Source organism: Hylaeus volcanicus, chromosome 4 (assembly GCF_026283585.1).
Source record: "Hylaeus volcanicus isolate JK05 chromosome 4, UHH_iyHylVolc1.0_haploid, whole genome shotgun sequence".
NCBI classification, from domain to species: Eukaryota; Metazoa; Arthropoda; class Insecta; order Hymenoptera; family Colletidae; genus Hylaeus; species Hylaeus volcanicus.
Genome location: NC_071979.1, coordinates 26,581,293 through 26,601,113, shown reverse-complemented (window position 1 = coordinate 26,601,113; position 19,821 = coordinate 26,581,293). Strand labels below are relative to the sequence as shown.

Below are 19,821 nucleotides of genomic sequence, written 5' to 3'. Positions count from 1 at the left end.
ATCGTGATTAAGGAAAAAACGAATGAATTAATAGGATTTCTTTGTTGTACTCACGGGTTCCATCGAAACGGGTGGCGATAGTATCTAAGAAAGTATTCTGTGGGGCGAGGAGGCCCTTCCTGCTCGGCATTGGGGCCGCCCCGCCGCGCTGTCAGGCGCTGAAATCTGTAAAATGCGAAGAAAATTTCATTCAAATCGAATGCATGCGAGGAATCCTTGCATTATTTATGCATTTGATACGGGTTTCCTTGCACAATGGCGATATCGCATAACGTATACATAACAGTAAAGTTGGGATCGTTTGTTATTCAAAACGATGGGCGTAAAGCGTGCTTCAAATCGGGAAATTTATGCAGGATTAGTATAAAAAAAAAAAAAAGGTCTAAGTCTTCGATAGGTAGGTCAGTGGTCCAATGAAAATAAAGGATTGCGTGCAGTACGGTAGTTGCGGTGATGGATGATTGCAGGCTAAGCAAAGTCGGATGGGTCTATTTTTAACCGAGAGTTTTAATTTAACATGCTCGTGAATCGGCCGAAAACCTCGATCGAGCGTGCTATGTTTTTTTCCTGCAATTCTTGCGTTTCCCCTTATGCACAAGTTTTTCGGGGTTCGGACGAGTAAGCGCATTTATTTACAGAAACAGAGGCACGGATGCCTGGAACCCGACGGTATTCATAGCTTTTCATTATTGGACAGTTCTATTGTTACACGCGTTGTTCAATGGTATTCTTGATTTCTGGAATTAATCCAACTGAACTTACACTTTTCTTTCATCCCTGGGCATCCTTGGATGCGCGTTATTATTGCGCGTTTGAGTTTTACGCGATTCAATAATAACCTCGTCGAGAATAATTGTTTAACGTTTTAACGTGACGAACAAAGCCGTGAATAAATAAATGAAATAAATTGATTATGGTGATTATAAATCTTATTAATTTATTCATGATATTCCTGTATTTGATACGCGGTACGCCGAAATTGTTGTGCCCGTGTAAGAAACAATTTCCAGCCGAAACTAATTTGTCGATGCAATAATTGTGTTTTGTTTCGGTACGACGTATAAACAATAGTAATTTTAAACCGTGTAATCTATTTATAGCGTACCTGTGCTCGTTATTGTTCTGACGCGAATGAAACACCGTTTCGGGCACGAGCTAATTCGACATATTCTACTCAAATTTCGTTGAAAAAAGGAAAACAACAAAAGTGCAGCTAATTTTAGAAACAAAAAGTAGTATCCGACGGGTTCGACCGGAAAAGAAAATATAGAACGAGGTTAAACGTTAATAATAAGTCTTAGGTTTATAAATAGGGTATATATTGTCGTTTACAGCGAGGAAACGTTGCGCATTTGTAAATTAAATTACCCGTGCACGTATGGAATATCGAGAAAGAGCACATTCAACGTTAGACGGGACAATTGTGCGTTCCGTTTATAAATATTTCTGTTTACATCGAGGAAACGCTGTACATTTGTAAACTAAATTACCCGTGTCTATGTGTAATTTGTCGAAAGAACACGTTAACAACGAGATGATGCTGTACATTTATAAACTAAATTTCTGGAGCCCGTGAGTAATATCAAAAAAGAGCACATTCAACGAAACGGGAACAATTTTGCCTTTCGTTTATAAGTAGGAAATCTTTCTGTTTATAAAGAGGAAATGTACATTTATACACTAAATTACTAGTGGCCATGTGTAACATCAAAAGGAGCACAACATTCGACGCGAACAGAACCAATTATGTCTTCGATTTATAAAAAGGGAACCCTCTCTCGTACAGCAAGGAAACATTTAACATTTGGAAATTTCATGTGCACCTGCATACGCAACACCGAAAAAAGACGGCATTCAACGCAAGGAACAATTACGACTTTGATTCCGTTTTTATTTTTTGAGCTGTTTAGCGGTCGCGGCAAGGTTCCCTTTAAACCCTGCATCAGCAAACGCAATTAACTCGCAGTTTTCTACGAGGGACTCGTTGAGGTATTAACGTTCACTTTTTTAATCGCCGCTCGTTTCTGTCCGCAAATTGGGAAAAAACGCGGCGTAATAAAATCGCACGCTTCGGCGAAGCTTTCTAAAATTCGTTTCCTCGGTTGAATTCGAAACCCACGTATCGTACTCCACGAGACAGATCTCTGGCACCATATAGCGATTCTAGCAATGTAACAGGTGTGAGGAGAGGATATATGCTGCAGGACAAACTCGTTACGGTCCTTACCCTTTCCAAAAACAACGTTTGCCAAACGAGACTTTGCGATGCTCGATTCAGAAAAATTAGCCACGACATCTGGATTAATTTCACCTATTATTTATAGAATATTTTGTACGTGAAATCGGTTGATAAGTATGTTTATCGTCCATGTAACAATGTTTGCGATTTAATTATCGCCTGGTTCGCGAGACCAAGGACCAGTTAGAGTCTCGGGCAGAGGGTTTCAGCTGACTACGATGCAAGAAGCACGTTACTCGCCGTATTATTGCACGATTAGCGACGATTTTTTTCGAAGAAAATTACAAATGTCCAGCGGTGTCCGGGATAGTAGCTCGCGAGCGTTAAAAGTGAATGGCAATGTCAGTCACCCCTACTAACCTTATCGAAAAGAAAGTTCCACCTCAGTGGCTGAGCATCTTAGGCATCGTCGGGATCACTGCACCTATTTCCCTGTTATCCTTCGATTTCGATGCTTCACTATTCGGCACTGAACACGTTCGCGTGGAGCGTCGCGTAATTCGTCCCCGGTCTGCGGTGATATCGAGGCTTTTATCGCGACATGGTCGTGAAAAAATAAGGGAGAGACGCGCGAAACGTTCGCTGGTACTCGCGTAACTGACTGAGCCGAGGGGAGAGATTCTCTCTATCCTGATGGCCCGGGCTCCTGGCTGACTTGCGCTCCGCGCACCAAGGCGCAACATGTGGTAAACCGTTGAAGGTATACGCGAACACACTCGCGCCGACGTGTACGTGCACGCACGTGTGCGGGTGTACCCTGATAAGTACACCAGCGCAAAACCGTGTAACCCTCGCACGCACGCGCGCTGATTATTCCCAAACGCGTGTGTACCGCCCGCCGTAAAACAGGGTCAAGACTCCGAGCGAGGATCAAACATGTTGGTGCCACTGTCTTCGATGACCAAGGTGACTCCAACATTCGGACACTCTACCGTTTTGACTTTTGCCACTACGAGGGATGAAGCGATCGAGGTATAAATCCCACGAATCGGGTAATCTTTTATTTTTCCAGTTTCGAGACTATTTTTACGATTGTCCGCAGTTAAAGTAATTAACGTAAAGTTCAGATACAGCAAGAAATTAATTTTGCGCCTTTATATTTATCATTTTGTGTCGTTTATCATCGGAATTTAGGTAAAATTATCGAGTCAAGTTGACAGCCTTCTAAGTCGTCAACCTAATTTTCGTTACATTTTTTTTATTTAAAACATCGTACAGCACTCGTCACAGATGAGAACGCCATACAATTTCCACGCGCGTGATGTAATCATAAATAATTATTCCGAAAGCCTGATGTATATTCTATTCATGGAAACGCAATTCATTTCAAACAAACGCGTAATATTATTATTAAACATTCATGAAAATTTCCTCCGCTTTGACTGTATCAACCGGACACAGCCTTTTAAATAAAGAGTTTTAAAAAAGGCGTTTATAAGATTTTATTTTTGAATAAAAAAATACGCTCGTCAGAGCTGGAGAAAAATCCTTTACCTAAGAATTATCTAATTCAAATGTGGGGCTTATGTTTTACGTGAAACGTTGGCGCGTATACCAGAGTAGCTTCGCTTATTTTAAAGATGAATGGTTGCTGAAAACTTTTCTGCGACGATGTATATAGATTGTACCTGCAGTAAGTAGACTTAATATTCTCGACACTGTGCAATTTTTACTTCGTCGCATCGTAACTTTGTCTATGATGAAAGATAGAACAGTTGTTTTTTTTTTCAAGAAACATGAGGTATTAAGATTGATCATTTTTCTAAATAAGTTTCTTCTGACGATGTTTACTCAAATTCGTTGTAAAATATTTCCGTTTCCAAAAATTTTCTTCTTCCATCCTTCACTCATAGTAGTCAAAACTTTGACTGATATTATTTTGAAATTCGACACCATATTGTTTCAAGTTCTACATAATATTATAGAGAGAGAGTGAAGTAAAAAAATTTCAAATAATATTTACCAGTGTAAGAAATTTCGATTTTACGAAGTTACAGACGCGTCGTTTCCTTGCTCATCCTTCCGATGTTATTTTAAATTAGGTTAATAATTATATTCGCGGCAGTGGGCTTTATTTCTTCGTGCTTTGAGTAAACTCTGCGTTACAAAAAGAGAGATCAGCCTCGGATTAAGGGGAACGCTATGCCACAGCCAAGTATAACGTGAACCATGTAAAGTAATTTGTTTTGCAGTTGCGAACCTCGAGAAGACTGGCTGAAACATCTGACAGGACGCGACTGGCAATTTTATCCAAAGCTAATTCTTGCTTCTACCTACAAAGCATTTGAACCTTTTGAGTGATATGGACGCTTATACATATAACACCAGAAAAAGTTATCCGCGTTACTGTATCTGTATACTGAAAATGTCACTGTATACGTTACAAATATTTAATGAACTCGGATATATAAATTTGAATTGCATATCGAAACTGAGCAAATATTAATGCAACGTTAAAATTAAATACTGTTTTACGTAGATAATCTTTATACATTTATTAACTAGACTTAATGCTTTAATGTAATATATGTCTCAATTATTTCATCCTACATTCTAGACAAAGTTATAAAGCGGCAAAGCAAAAACTGTGAAATGTCCAAATATTAAAGTACATCCCTTTGTACTCGCTGTCCATCTCTTTCGGAAAAAAACCCTTTGCATCGTTGTTCGCGTAGAATCCAGCCTCGATTTCTATCCAAAATAATAATGTCAGTATCAATATCGCATATTTCATTCAAAAAAGCAAATAGTTATAAAAGGATGCGCGCGTTCCGCAAATATAGAGTGACATAAAGTGTTCAGCAGCTAAAAAGAGCCTGGGAAACGCCACCCTGAAGAATACCTTTCTCACTTCGCGGTTTACTGTCTGGCATTTGAAGAAGTATGTAAAGAGTAGCCTTTACGTGTTTCCCTTCACAACGGATGGAAGGTGAACGGTGCTCGAGCTAAGGTCAGTCCAGGCCGTTATTTTTCTATGGAATCGTCGAAGACGCAGGAATTCACAGAGTGGACCAGCCGTTCGCACCTAACTCCATCCCCTGACTTTTATATGCAAAGACAGCAGGAATTTGTCTATTCATAAATAATTCATTCTTCCGTGCTCGTTTTGCGGCTGAACGTTACGCGACGCAGGCTTCTCGAGAGAAACGGTAACTTCCATAAAAGATTATTGCAGATGTTAACTTTATACCGCTTTATGGATAAGACGATGCGAAATCCTCGATGAACCACTTAAGAGATACTTCACGGGGATCCGTAAAGCTTTAAAGCTGTTTCGTTTATTCCGACGAGGTTCCATTTTCATTTATACAGGGAAAACTCGGGACGTTCCGGGAAATGCTTCGTTTCGTCCTGCGTCGGTACGTGAAATTACGTTTCGTTCCGTTAACGTTTACTTTGGAGAAGTTTGAAAATCGGAGATGAAATCAAATACGGGATAATATCGAACGTCGTATACAGGTAACGTCCCGAGCGTTATGAAAGTGGCGATACCCGGGGATATTTGATATCCGCGACTACGAAGCGATATGCAAAGATATACCGTCGTATATATTGCTTATATAAAGGAATTCATTGTTCCTTTGGAACCACCGCTGGGCGAAGGAGTACGCGAATTTGCTTCCTTTCGTATTACCGACATTTTCCGACGGTTTTCCGCGGTGCTAGGATTCGATTTCGCTTAAGCAGCTTCGACAAAAGGATTGTGTCGGTTTGAAAGTAGTCGCGATTTAGAGTGTACGAATGGGTGACGCAGCTACTCCAAGATGAAGGTAAAGACTAGGAGCTTTTGTGAATTGGGCTCCATAAATAAGTGGAATTAGGGGTAGCTTGTGCTAGGGCCCGTAAGTAAACGCACCATCCATTGGAAATACGTGTAGAAGCGAGTCGAGCATTTGTTACGTATTTATATTTTAGCTCTTCTATCGGCACCTTTTCTTATTTAAAATCTCCTACGCTATGCGACCAAATAACATGCTGTAAAAGACAAATTTTACCTTCACGAAATTTCCCAGATGATAAAATGATACTTTCTTTTATAAAGATTAATGTACCTAATAAGTACCCTTAAAGTACACCTAATAATTTTCGATTCGTTTTAATATAGAAGCTAGGTATATCGTATCACTGACTTTTTTTAGATCTATCGATAACCAATATTTTTGTATGAAATTATTTTCACGTATATCCAACCATTTGGTCAGCGTACAAATTATTACCTCTTTATAATATTAGTATAGAAGTATATATAGGCTTGGTACCATTATCGAATAGTGTACCTATGGATATCAGACCTCATTAAAATTTATTTTAATCAAAATGAAGGGCCCCCAATTGCCTAAAAACACGATAAAACTTATCTATGCCACTTTGTACGATTCTCTCGCCAATTTTGTTTCCCTCGAAAGCCGTAAGATACGGAAATGGCTCGCGGAATGAAATTTTGCCCCCGTTAATCCACCGGATCGTGCAAAATATTTCACCGGTTAGCGAGCGCAGGTAATAAGCGCAATAGGACATCGGACACAAATCCTGCGGAATTACGTTCGATGCGATTTCGTGCGCTGCTTCGTCGACTTTCTTTTTCCATAGCTGGATACATTAACGAGCCGCGTGTATAAATACGTATATCGAGTGAAACGTTAAGTCAGGTCAGTTTCGTGGTATTGTATAATATGGCCGGCCCGAAGAGGGTCGATGACTGTATTCGCGTGTCGGTACCTCGTGAACAGGGGCATGCAATCTGTAAGAGTTCCCGATATAGATCGTTCGTAGAAAAATCTTAGCTCGCCCTCAAAGATTGCTAGATCTTTCGCGTTTCGTCCCCAAGATTTATGACGCGACCGACGAGCAAACAATTTCGAAACTTTTTCTCGCGGAGGTAACCAGTGAAATTGAACCACTCGGCCAAATTTTCGTCCGACTCGTATCTTTTATTGGTTAAATAATTCATAACAAAGGAAGATCAATGTTGGCGATTGCTTTGTTGCAGACTCGGGAAGTTCGCACTATTTTGTAACATTCGAGGGAACGCTCCCATCCAAATTGCGAACAAAAGTGCGATATTAAAATCTTTTCTGAGGAAAGTATACGATAGCAGGTGACAAAAGTGTTTGACATTCATTCGCGAAGTGTTTGAGAACGCAAACTTTTTTTATAATTATTTCCCGAATATGCATTTTATAGGTGGCGTTCAGCCAACGGAAAGAAAGAAGCCTAAGAATTATCTGAAATCAAAAAACCAAAAGCTCGAAAGTTACGCCAATGGCTACCGCGCTGTCTACAATCATGAATTTCGAAACAAGCATTTCGATTTAACGAAGATCCTGTATTTAACGCCGTCGAGCGAAACTATAGGATAGCAAACGACACCGCGGTAGTCGCAACAAGAATCGAGCGATTTGGGTTAATGAAGAACGATGGGTTGCCTCCACACCCGCGAAATGGATCTTTACTGTTCAAGACTGTCCTTAGGAGGTGTGTTGCGTCAACGTCTTTATCCCCCTATAAAACTTTAGCAAATACCTGATCCGTCAAGATCGAGACGATGTTGGAAAAACTCTCAAGCTTCACCGTCGTCGAGGAACTTATTCTATAATAGATGTTTCGCTGTGTTTTCCACGCGGTTTATTATTTATGGGCAACTTTAAAATTCATTACAGTGACGTCCACGATCCTAGTGCTCCGTATTGAGCGGTTTACTTCTACTCTTGCCGTTCGATTGATTTCCTAGTCTCGAGTTACTAATTGTTCATCCACCTTGCTTAGCGCAATAGTAATCAACGATGATCGCGATACTGTTCTCTCAGACGTATCCGATGCGAGCGACCAGTTTGATAGCTCTCAGATGTACCCACGATTCGCTAAATAATACTGAATCTCGATAATTGTTCGTTTATTTTGTGTTGTGACAAGAAAGCTACGTCCGAGGAGAAGTTTTTTACCGCTGGGAAATTGCAACTAACTAGTCTACCATTGGTTTTAAACTCGCTCGATGCAATTGCGTTATCACGAATCCCCGGGGTTTATTTATACGGTATGGTAATCAGAAAAATGAAATGCAAAACGGGTATGTAGATAAATATTTCATAAGCTGACGTAATGATGTTAATTAGAAAAGTTATTCCTGGGGAATGATTTTGACTAATCACGGATGGTTTACAGCATTGCGTTATTATTTTAATGACGTTAATATTTTATTTTGCGCGAGTCCCACGTACGTTCCGCGTATATTTTACGTATATTTTATGTATATTTTACATATAACAACGAAAGAATCATTAAAAAAAAAGAGAAAAAAAAACATTTCTTTCATTAGTTCAACATGTTTTCTATCATATGCGAAAAGTTTGACACAAAAATTCTTGAGAAAAAACCCGTTCTCTCGCGCGTACGATGATGAACCAATGAGTTCAAATTCTTGTATTTGTAATAAAAATTTTGTATCAGTGAAATTTGAACTGCTTATTAGTCATTCGAAGTTCGCATCTAGGTAAGAATTTTGCTCGTGTCTGGCGTCGCATTCCCCTTAACACGACGCTCATCTTTCTTTCTTCACACAATACTTTTCGCTCAGGTGGAAAGCGAGCTTTTTAAAACGTGACGCGCGTAAAAGGCGAATCCGACTCGCCGGCCTATTTTTCAAGCACGAATCAAGCAGCACCGGCAATGCGCTCGACAGCGCAGATCACGCTTATACGTAATATCAGAAGCTTTTCGTCGGTTAGCTCCCATTTTCCAGAAAACATTCGAACGTCATCGATCCCGCTATGTGAATGACTCTTTTGGCCAAACTTTACTCCGATTTCCCTCCTTCTTCTATTTATCTTCGTCCACGTACCTCCTCGAGCACCTCGTACGAAACCTATTCTATCAAACGGCTTTCGACGAACGTCTGCTCGACACGTTTTTCAGAGTTGCCCCGAACGCGTATCGGCTTCCATAATTCCAAATCAAGATATTGGGTGAACCGTCGCGTTAATTCCTTCTCGCTTCTTCAAGGAAGGAAATATTGCTATCAACGCATTCGCGACCGGCAGATATTTTACGTTTCTAACACCGAGTACCGACGAAAGTAATAAAATTCCAAAGGTAGACATCCCAAATTGGTATCGTCGAGGCGAAGAGAAAAATTACAAAATATGTTTTGAACGTATCGTCGGAGATCACTGTAACATATTAGTCACTCGTCCACTTTATGGGCCGCCTGGCGCGGATATGGAATCCCCCATAGACTGCATTGTGCACCGCGAGAGCTTAGCGAAGCGTTCTGGAACGGCTTCGCTGCTGGAAATATTGAAAAGCTAAGACGCAACGACGAAATCCGTGCGTGCAAGGTGCGCGATATATCGGTTGGTTGTAAGGGACGATAATCGATAAAAAAAGAAAAAGAAAAAAAGTGTCTGTGCTGCACGAAAATTGTCAGTGTCAGTGGGTTATCCGGGCAGCACAGACGGCGCGTGGTCACGAAGCAGGGTCCATATAATCGATACTCCACTACTTGGAGTACCTGACTCCGTAGGGAGGGATGGAGAAAAGGAGACGGATCGGGATAGAAAAAAAAGAGCCAGCGAGATTCGTAGGGCATCCGCCGTTTTCCCGTACCGTGGAAGGCTTTTCCCACCTACTCCAAGAAACGTCGGCGTGACAAGAAGTCGTTCGCACGAATCGAGGCAAAATTAACGAGTCCGTTTCCTCGCTTCTTTTCCCCGTGGTTGTATTCAGCTCTTCTTTTTTTTTCCTCTCCCTTCGTAAGAGGAACCTTACCTTTGCAATTCTCATACAGGTTTTTATCATCCCACGTACGCTCCCGGAAAATGTTTTACGTGTAACGTAAACGAATACTTTGCGACGCGTAAACCGCAATTTTTTCGCAGAGAAAGCGCGGGATATAAAAAGCGTAACGAAACTGTAGTTAACCGATTTTGCCTCGACTTTTTCCTGTTAACGGTTTTTTATTTTTAATTTGAAGTTTTTAAAAAATGTTTAATTACTTCGGATTCGGGTCGCGCACGCGTGCCGCGACTTATCGTTTTCATTTCGGTAGTGCGGCGAAATTAAGGAGAGTCAAGTTTGAGTTTCTAGGAAAAAATTTAGTCGTCGATATGTTAATTATTGTATAAGAGACGATTACATGCAATAAAGAAAAAAAAGAGGTAACTCGCAACTCTAAGTGAAAAATTAAAAACTTAAGAATGCGAGAGGACCATTCTAGTCGTAGAAACGGGACATAATAAGGGCACGCGAAAGTTTTTGTAACGAGCTCTTTGTTCAAATTTCTTAACAGTTCTTGTCTCAAGCCGCGTCCTACGTTTCTTGCCCGAGGGTAGAATGAAGTATAGTCATAGTAATGAAAGTTTATACTAAACGTATTTAGAATATATGATCTCGCACACTTTGAAATGTCTATTGGATTAATTTAATTATCGCAATTTACGAAGCAAATTCTACATACACATTGCATATCTCTCTCATATTAGGAATTGCCATAAATGCGTTAAATCCACAATCTAATTATAATTAATTTGTTATTACAATTAAACTAAATATTGTGCTATATTTGTATAACGGTTCAGCTTTAATAACTGTGTCCTCTATTAATTATGGCAGTATAACAACGTGAACTTAAGGAAATTGAATTTCAAAATGATCCAATTTGTACGGTAAATATAGTGCAATATCCACTTTCATCGTAATAATAAATCGATTTTCTACCGTATAGAAATTTTGTTCACAAATTTACACCAAATTTTTATTATTAATTTCATATCGAAAAACTAAAATAAAACAAAAACCAATTGATGCTTATTTTAGAAATTTCAAATTTTGTAATTCGTTTCATAATGTTAGTTCATTTTTATTTTCTCCTTACTACGTACTCGAAGATATCCGAACAAGCACCAATTACTCTTACTATTATTCGAACGAACTGCAGCGCGCTTCGCTGTCGTTAACAAACATTAATACTCGGATGCATAAACATCTCCAGCCTCTTTTATCATTTCATGTTTCGAAACACTTATTTCAGTTCCAGTATTCAATGCGCCACCGGCGTCAGCCTTTTGGCTGCACTTCTGGGTCGCAGAGAAATTGCTTTCAGGTTAAAGCTCTTCGCAGACTAAAGAACTTATTACATCTTTCTGCAAACAGCACGATCTTTCTAGACAAGAGTTTCCTCTTGCCGAGATAACTGCGACATTAAAAATTTCTCGTAATTCCTTCGAATCGGTAAGCCTCGGAACGGTACGACGTAATAGAAGCTTGATCGAATATATCGAACACGTTTCATCGACAGCTACTATATTGGAGAGAGAGAAAAATAGATTACTTTCAGATTAAGGAAAATGTGGTACCTTAAGGGGTCTTATGCGAAGTTTCTTTTTATATATAATACAAAGAAATTTTCAAAAGATGCTTATTATATTATTTTTATTTTATTTGTCTCTTATAAAATAAATAAAATGTCGCTGATACGCCCACAATTTTATCGAGTTTTGTTAATCGGAAACCAGGGGATTCCTTATCCGTACCTTCTTCTTCAATCGCTAATACTCTCAATTAATAGTTAATTGTATTTCATCTTAAAGAATCATTTAATACTAACTCTTCTTATTTTTCGTTGTTTCGTCGTCTTTGCAAAAGTACATGTACCAAATTCTTCAACCCTAACATTGAACTCGTATGTGATATATCATTGTATACAGGAAACTGTACACCACAGTTTAAAAACGAGTATTTGACCATTCGTGGTAGCTTCGGTATTAAAATTCCTTTTGAAAACCTTTAGAAGACGATTGAAACGTCTGACCCCTGTACGAGTGGTAGTTTCTACCAAAGTTCATTCATAATATCTTTTAATATCTTTCTTCTTTTAATACGTCAAAGGATCGAAACGTTCATCGGTAGTTGCATCGGTGCAATGCAAGATGGAAAATGTATCCAAGATCGATGCCACGAAAAATAGGCTGACGACGTCCGAAATGTGCAATTCTGCGGTAGACACCAGTCGGGCCGGTGTTCGTCGACGGTGCCAGGTGCAATGGTCGAACGGTATAACAACGTAAACGGCTGCCGCATTGCCGATGTCGTGCCTGCCGTAACTACGGTACGTGGGGTACGTGTACCCTCGTGCACCCACGTCGACCTCTGACTCTCTCAAGGGGTGGACGACTTATCGACCTGGTGCCAGTCAGGCCTACCACCTTTATCTCATCGGTACTCGAATCGCGAAATCTGCCAGGCGAGTGCTCGATCGCGCCATTTTCCCTCGAGCACACACCGGCCGGATGATCGATTTGTGCCAAGAGTGGCCGAAGTTTCGCGAATGACGCGATGCCATCGCGAGATTGTTGAGTCTTCCGCGAGGATTGAAGTAGCAGGTTCTTCTTTCTTTTTTCTTCTAATACGAGCGCGACCACTTTCGCAGATGAATTGAACCTTTATTCTACGTCGTGATGAATCTGTTGGCGTACACAAAGAAAGAAACAAAGGAAAAACAGACAAGAAGAGGCTTAAGAGAAGGGGGGAGGGGGGGGGGTGCTGAAGATCTCCAGGGTGTCGAAAGATTCGCAATGTGCATTCTACCCTTTAGTTTGCGCTCCCGAGAGAGAAGGGGTAGTAGGGAGTACCTTCGCAGTGTTTGACGAGAGGCCCTTGTCCTTCTAGGTCGTCTCTTTGGAGTGTTTGCGAATCAGGCCGCGACCCCGTCGTCGTCGTCGTCGTGAACCGGCGGCTGTGGTGGTGGTTGCGCCGCGAAATTAGAACGTTGCATTCGTGAGGGTAGTCGCTGTCTCGCCCCTGTGGCGGAGGGGGGCATCAATAGGAATAATACGAGGAACTATGCAATGCAGCTCGGGCATAGGTAGACGCGAGTGTAACGACCTTACACCCCCGCAGGTAGAGGGATCGATGGGCACCAACTCCGGGCAACCTCTCATCTACGGCTCCTACCGTGCTGTGGGCCGACTTCCTCCGCCGTCGTACTGGCTTGTCCCACTTTTCTATCACGTTTTACCACCACGACGTAGCCACACTTCGGTTCGCGCCTCGCGACCGCCGTGTCTCGACGAGCAGAACTTGCGGTGTTCCTTAAATACAATGGCTTCGTTCGAAACGTTTCTCCCCGGTAAACAATTGCGATCCTGCCGATCGTTTCGATATAGAGGCGCAAAAAACAGAAACGATGAATCGAAAGGACGATACTTTTAGGCTCGGGCAAACTTACGAGCGATCATTGCAACACATTTTCGATTTTCAGGGTTCCGAATCGAAGACAGCTAATTTGAATTTTAATGCATGGCGACACCTTGCTTATACGACTATGTTGGGAGGGCGGGGGCGAGGCGGTAGAGATTCGCTAGCTTATTCTATTACAACAAGCTGTACATTCAGAGCGAAGACGTGTAACAACGATGGCACGATTAAAAATAAATTAAAACGTTACGATTTGTACATTTTATTTGTCTCTTTCTTTTCCATAAAACGCGCTAATACCGCGTTGCGCGTGCACATTGATATATCAAACAATCTGCTAGAAAAACAAGTGCGCGTTTATCCTAGAACGAGGACATGCCGTTTTATCGTCGTGAAATGTGGTTAGACTATACAAGTGCCGCTTACTGTAAGGATACGTTTATTAAGTGCATTGCGTATAAATAAGTCAAAGACTCTCAATAAAATGTTCGTAAAAATTCATTTATAAGAAGTTTATATTTATGAATATAGAAGATAGAATGTAGTGGAATAAATCGACATTTTAAAATCATTACACTAAACAATTATTACTAAAGGATACTATCTAGGACTATTATCTCTCACAGTTATCATAGGTTTTACAGTCCGAGACATAATGGTTGAGTTCGAGAAAATGGTGTACCCCATGGGATCGGGCCGATTTTTTTTATCATAGGTAGCCTTTGACCTGGCGATTACAATTGTGGTTACCTTGACCCTTAACTCCCCCCTCCCCCCACGGAGTCTGCGAGGAATGAGACGGAAGGTGTAAGACTCTGTACCCCGCTTAACCTCCGTGTAGACAGTACATACCATAACGGCATTCAATATTGCCGTCCCCATCAAAAACTACCCCAAACCTACTCGGACAGTATTTCCGTGTAGATAGTATACGTGTAGACATTGACGGTATTCGATATTGCCGCGCCCACCAAAAATGACCCTAAACCTACTCAGACAGTATTCCTGTGTAGACAGTATGTACATTAACGGTATTCAATATGGCCGCACCCACAAAAAACTACTCCAAATCTACTCAGACAGTATGTACATTAATTGTATTCAACATTGCCCCCCTCCCCAAAAAAAACTACACCAAACCTACCCGGACAGTAGATTTCGCGCCTGATGCTATGATGTTCCTCCAAGTAAAAAAAAATTTGAAAACGACGTACTCACCGCGGTCGGTACAAAAGAAACACTTTTTGAACCATTTCACAGTTTTTGACCCCTGAGGAGGAGGAGGGCAGGAATTAAGGGTCAAGATGACCACTATTGTAATCGCCAGGTCAAGGGCTATCTATGATAAAAAAAAAAATATACATGTCGAATCGAGTAACCTCCTCCTTTTCGAAGTCGGTTAAAAAATCAGCTCGATCGGAGAGTACCGCATTTTCTAAAATCCAACCGACATAATCGTTACTCTACGTTGGCGAATGACAAGTGTACTCTCTCGACCAACATCAGATCTGCAGAATCGAATAAATTAAATAATTCCGAAACGTAGCGTAATTTGTAAAATTTATTGTTGCCATTATTATCCTAGACCTTTTGCATCAGAATTTGAATGATGTGGATTATGATTTATATCAACACCATCATCCTCTGACAGCGCATCGCTTGTTTGATTCTTTTCCAATTCTGGGTCATTCGTATCCTGCACAAAATAATAAAATATAAAACAATTACTAATCGATGTAATCGCATAAAATGATTGATACTAACCGAGGCTCCCAGGTGTAAGACGTGTTCTTTAGATAAAATTACGACTAGCTATTTCGGGGGACAAATGACACGCTAATATTGGCATGCGTCGTATGGTTTGGGTCTCTTTAAGGTATATTTTTTAATGTTCAGCCGAGCAATCATAACAACTTGTTTTGGTAACCGCGCTATGGGCTCGGTAATTAGTAGTCAATGAACCATAACATGAGCATGAATACATTAAAAAGACCTAAACTACACAACGAACGACACACCAATATCAGTGTCATTCAATCCCTAAATTAATGCTAGCGAAACGTCGGAGTAACTTGTTCAAAGTACACGACTTGTACCCGGAAGCTTTAGTTAGTATCAACCATGAAGAACCAGATCGTGAAAGCCTCAAATATCTTAAACGTCTAATATGTTTACCGTTAGTTCTTTTGAGTCTTTGATAAACCTTTTCTTTCACGAACTCTTCGTTTATTTCGACATAATATCGTAAGAAATTTTCGGCATTGTTTAACATGATTTTAAATATAACAATATCATCCCAAGATTCGATCACGAGGGAATCGGAAACCACGCTATCATCATGTATTTTTAGACATAAAAGATAGTATTGCTAACAGAATTCTGCACAGACAGATGTTAACGAAATGTGTATTCCTAAATTATTTTGTAAAATTCTATGGCGAATAGAACTTGGATCCAAGTATTTTTACACGTATAATGATCGCTAACTGTTTCGTATATAATACAAGAAAACGATGGAAGTGAATATTTAATGCTGGAATCCAGAAATGTATCAATGTTGTCTACACTATTAGTCCGCATATGCTCATATTCTGGTTCATTGAGTACCATATCACTACACTCTTCCGAACTTTCACTTTCATTCTCTATTTTTGTAGCTTCAAGCACTGTTTCGCACCCGTCGTCTAACTCCGACGTGAGGTCACTTGCCTGACTTTTTCTGAGAGAATCTTCTATCGACTCTTCACGTAACACCAGTACATGATTATCATGGTCGCTATCAACTCCGCTGTCCTCTTTAGTGTCTGATGTTGGCGCCGCTGATTGAATGATTAGTAGCGTTACAACGAGTTTCTTGTATTTTGTATCAAACGTGGAACTACCACTTGACGCGTGTACACAGAACGATAAAGGAAGTTCCAATAAATATTTCGCAGGCTCTTCGCTCTTCAGTATAAGGTACCGTTCTTGCACATCCAAGGAAACATCAGTGGCAGTTTTTAGTAGGGGTAGATCAATCGTGACGATTATCCTTTTAGGTTCTCCCGTATTCATTTTCGTAGCTTCGATATTAGTACGAAAGTCTTCCATCTCCATATCGGAATGATATTTTATAGAGAATTTAGATGTAACGTATTTGTTATTTGTTTCTACATTTTTATTTGACGTATCTTTATGACGAACAGTAGGTGTCGATGCGCGCTTTGGTTTCCTCTCTACCAGCTTCAGTTGTCGTTCCTTTTCTCGTTAAGGTTGGGCATCAACTTCTAATAGATTCTACTTGTCCACTAGCCTAGTTGTTAACTTACGTTGATGCTTTTTACTGTGACCAAGAATGCTGATCTCAGGCCTAAAAAATTGAATAAATCTGTTAACAACATGCGACTAGTTATTAAAACTTCACGTTTCATATTATACACGCATACCTAAATATCTGTCGGCTCACTAACGCGTTGAACCGTACTTTTTTCTTTAAGCTTCGCCAATCCGATTCGGAATTTAAATCTAGTGCGGAATCATACTGACAATCGATGGACGATGGCATTTCGTATTCGTCGGTACTGGATCCGGATACTGAACGCGAAAAATCATGAGTGCGACGTGACTTCAGTATACCTTTCAAAAATGTACCTGAAGTTCTGTCAGTCGTTTTATCTGTGATGCATTCTGAAACAGATCTATTCTCTGTTCCGCCATATTGTTGTTGACTTTCTTGCTGTTGCGTTGATCTTTCAAATTCATGTTTAACTTCATTGTCGGAATCTAGTTGATTCGGGGTAATATTTATAACAACACCATCATCCTCAGTTAGTACGTTAATTGTTCGGTCCTTTTCCGATTCTGCGTCTTCCATGGCCTGCAACGAATATAATCAAATATAAAATAAGCTTTAACTCGTTCGCGACAGGACCTGAATTTAATGTCCCACCGTGAGCGCGAATGTGTTAATCGTTCGGGCCATGCAGACGTACCGTTAATTCTTTTAGCTGGTTCTTGAAAGATACAGCTGTAGGAAAATTTTTTTCTTCCATGAACTCTTCGTTAACTCCGACATAATATCGCGCTAAATTATCAGGGTTCTTTAACACGACCGTAAAGACAACGTTATTATCCCATGGTTCGCTCGTAAAAGAATCGGGATTTATAGAATCTTCGTTAATTTCTAAACATAGCGAAAAATGTTGCGGAAAAAAACCCGCGCCTATAGATGCTAGTAAAATGTGTAATCCTGAATTGTTTTGCAAAATTCTATGGGATATGGAATCTGGATTCACATTTTTCACATTTACAGTGATTGCTAACTGATTATCATATATATTACAAGTAAATGGTGGCAGTGAATATATAATGCTGGAATCCATAAATGCATCCGTGTTCTCTATACTATTAGTCCATAATGCTGTATCGCTACACTCTTTGAAATTTTCATTTTCATGTTGTGTTGTTGCAACTGTGAGCGCTGTTTCACATTCTTCTATTAACTTTGGCATGCAGTCATTCGAGGAACCACTGCTAAGTGAATCTTCGTGTAACAGTGGTACAGGACTACCAGAGTCGCTATCAACACCACTGTCCTCTCTAGTATCTGATACAAGTACCGTTGGTGGTATGACTGGTAGTGTTACCACTAGTTTCTTGTATTTCGGATCAAACTTAGCATTACCCCTGTCAGCATCCACGTGATAGGGCAATGGAAGTTCTAATAAATACTTTGCTGGCTTTTCACTCTTTAAGGTAAGGTACCGTTCCTGTACATCTAAGACAGCATCATCTGTAGTTTTCAGTAATGGTAAATCTATGCCTATGATTAATCTTTTAGGTACAGTGGCATTCATTTTTGCTGTTTTACTAGTACTAAAATCTTCCAGTTCTATGTCAGACTGATGTTTTATGGAAAACTTAGGTGTAACATATTTGCTATTTGTGTCTTCATTTGCATTCACTTTATCTTGGTAATATTTAACAGGCGGTGATGCACGTGTTGGCTTCTTCTGTACACGGTTATATTGTTGTTCTCTTTTCCTATCATAATCTGCCATCAATTTCTGGTATATCTCGGGCTCCATATCCAATTTCTCTTTCGGTGGTTCCTTGGAAGGCTTTCTTATAACTGCTGAAAGAGGTACACCCTTGTACTTGATGTTTGGGAATCTGAGGTTTTTCCTATCCAATTTCATCTAACAGAACGAAAAGTAAACGATCACAAACGTGAAGGAATAGCAAAATCAAGGTATACTAAGTGACACTTACCTTGAACTTGCTTTCTATGCTATCAATGGCCGTGACGTTGATAGTATCGCGAAATCCAGCGTTTCTCGACGCTAAGTAAATCGCATCGGGATGGAACATCACGTCGAAGACCAGGCAACGTACATTTTTCTTATCGAGTTCGTCACGAGGCGGTATAAGGATGTGAGGGATAGACCATTGTAAATTTCGATGACCTTGTTCGAAGACAGGTTGACTGCTCAGTTTCTCAACGACATCACTCTTGCAAATATTCACAAAACACTTCGTGTCTCCGTTTACGCTAGTTTTTATGACGTAACCAGGATCGAGGCGAACAAACGTAATGTCGACGTTCCGTTCTTTTTCTAACTGCGTTATCTCTTTCTCGTAGATCTTCCTATTCTCCGGATCGGTCACCTCTTCCGCATATTCGACCAGCAATTTGCGAAATTCCTCCTTCTTCAAGCATTCTGTTAACGTCTTCAGCTCTTGCTTGGTCACATCCAAATCCTCCCAATCTTTTCTGTACGTCTCGTGCGCGTCCATCTTACGAAATGATGTCGCGTCGTCGCGTGTTTACAAATAAACTCGTTGGTAGAATGATCGCGAAGCACTTGTACCACGTGGATGGCGGCGCCACTAAACCGGCCGGTCAAATAGCGGTATAACATACAACTTTGAAATAACTATTCCGTTTTTCTCTATCAGTTAAATACAGTTTATCAAAACGATAGAAATTCTTGGAATTAACATTTCTTACAATTTATGGAGCACATCCTCTTTTCCCTGACGAGAAAAATCCACTACTTAAGATGATTGATGATTGATAAAAAGATGATTGTTAGAATAAATTTCAGTTTGGAATAAGTAGGTAATCGACAACATGGTTAATAAATTCTAGAAGGTAAACATTGGAATTAAGAAGCCTATAAATAGGCTCCAGGTGGATAAAACTCCACCTTCTGCTTCATTTGTTATGAATAATCGAGGTACTACAGAACTAACCAAATATTTTCAACACTTAATAAATTACGTTTCCGTTGAATTTAAATTTATTCAACTTTATACGTTCTATAGAATATTTCGGAGAAATTTATCGGAGCACTGAATGAGATACATTAATTAAATTAAAATTAATTTTTTCGAGCAGAGGATCAACGAGC

At 40.1% G+C, this 19,821-nt stretch overlaps 2 protein-coding genes across 7 annotated transcripts in view; both read right to left on the bottom strand.

Annotated features, from left to right (window-relative positions):
* The window catches only part of LOC128875928 (potassium voltage-gated channel subfamily H member 8), a 50,073-nt gene extending 47,241 nt beyond the window's left edge, over window positions 1-2,832 (bottom strand). For 2 of the 3 annotated variants that reach the window (XM_054121960.1, XM_054121962.1), the window contains exons 1-2: window positions 2,600-2,832; window positions 55-165 (exon numbers count right to left, since the gene is read on the bottom strand). In XM_054121960.1, coding sequence (XP_053977935.1) covers window positions 55-130 — 76 coding nt within the window. In that variant the 5' untranslated portion in view covers window positions 131-165; window positions 2,600-2,832. Of the gene's footprint in view, window positions 1-54; window positions 838-2,599 lie in introns of those variants that run through there. The other variant, XM_054121961.1, reaches the window with a different exon arrangement.
* A 10,843-nt stretch (window positions 2,833-13,675) lies between these two features.
* Window positions 13,676-19,240, bottom strand: LOC128875018 (protein kintoun). Of its 4 annotated transcripts, none has more exons than XR_008456729.1 (5): window positions 18,680-19,239; window positions 17,401-18,606; window positions 16,855-17,285; window positions 14,418-16,778; window positions 13,676-14,328 (listed from the first exon to the last, which is right to left on the bottom strand). XR_008456729.1 is itself a non-coding variant. In XM_054120300.1 (5 exons), the coding sequence occupies exons 1-5, from the start codon at window positions 19,202-19,204 to the stop codon at window positions 16,706-16,708; spliced, it is 2,178 nt and encodes a 725-aa protein (XP_053976275.1). In that variant the 5' UTR covers window positions 19,205-19,240; the 3' UTR covers window positions 13,676-16,705. The 4 variants fall into 4 exon arrangements, 2 of the variants coding, with proteins under 2 accessions (XP_053976275.1, XP_053976274.1); XR_008456730.1 differs by having other exon boundaries at window positions 13,676-15,125; window positions 15,194-16,778; XM_054120300.1 differs by having other exon boundaries at window positions 13,676-16,778; window positions 16,855-17,002; window positions 17,060-17,285; window positions 18,680-19,240.
* Window positions 19,241-19,821: the final 581 nt, after the last annotated feature.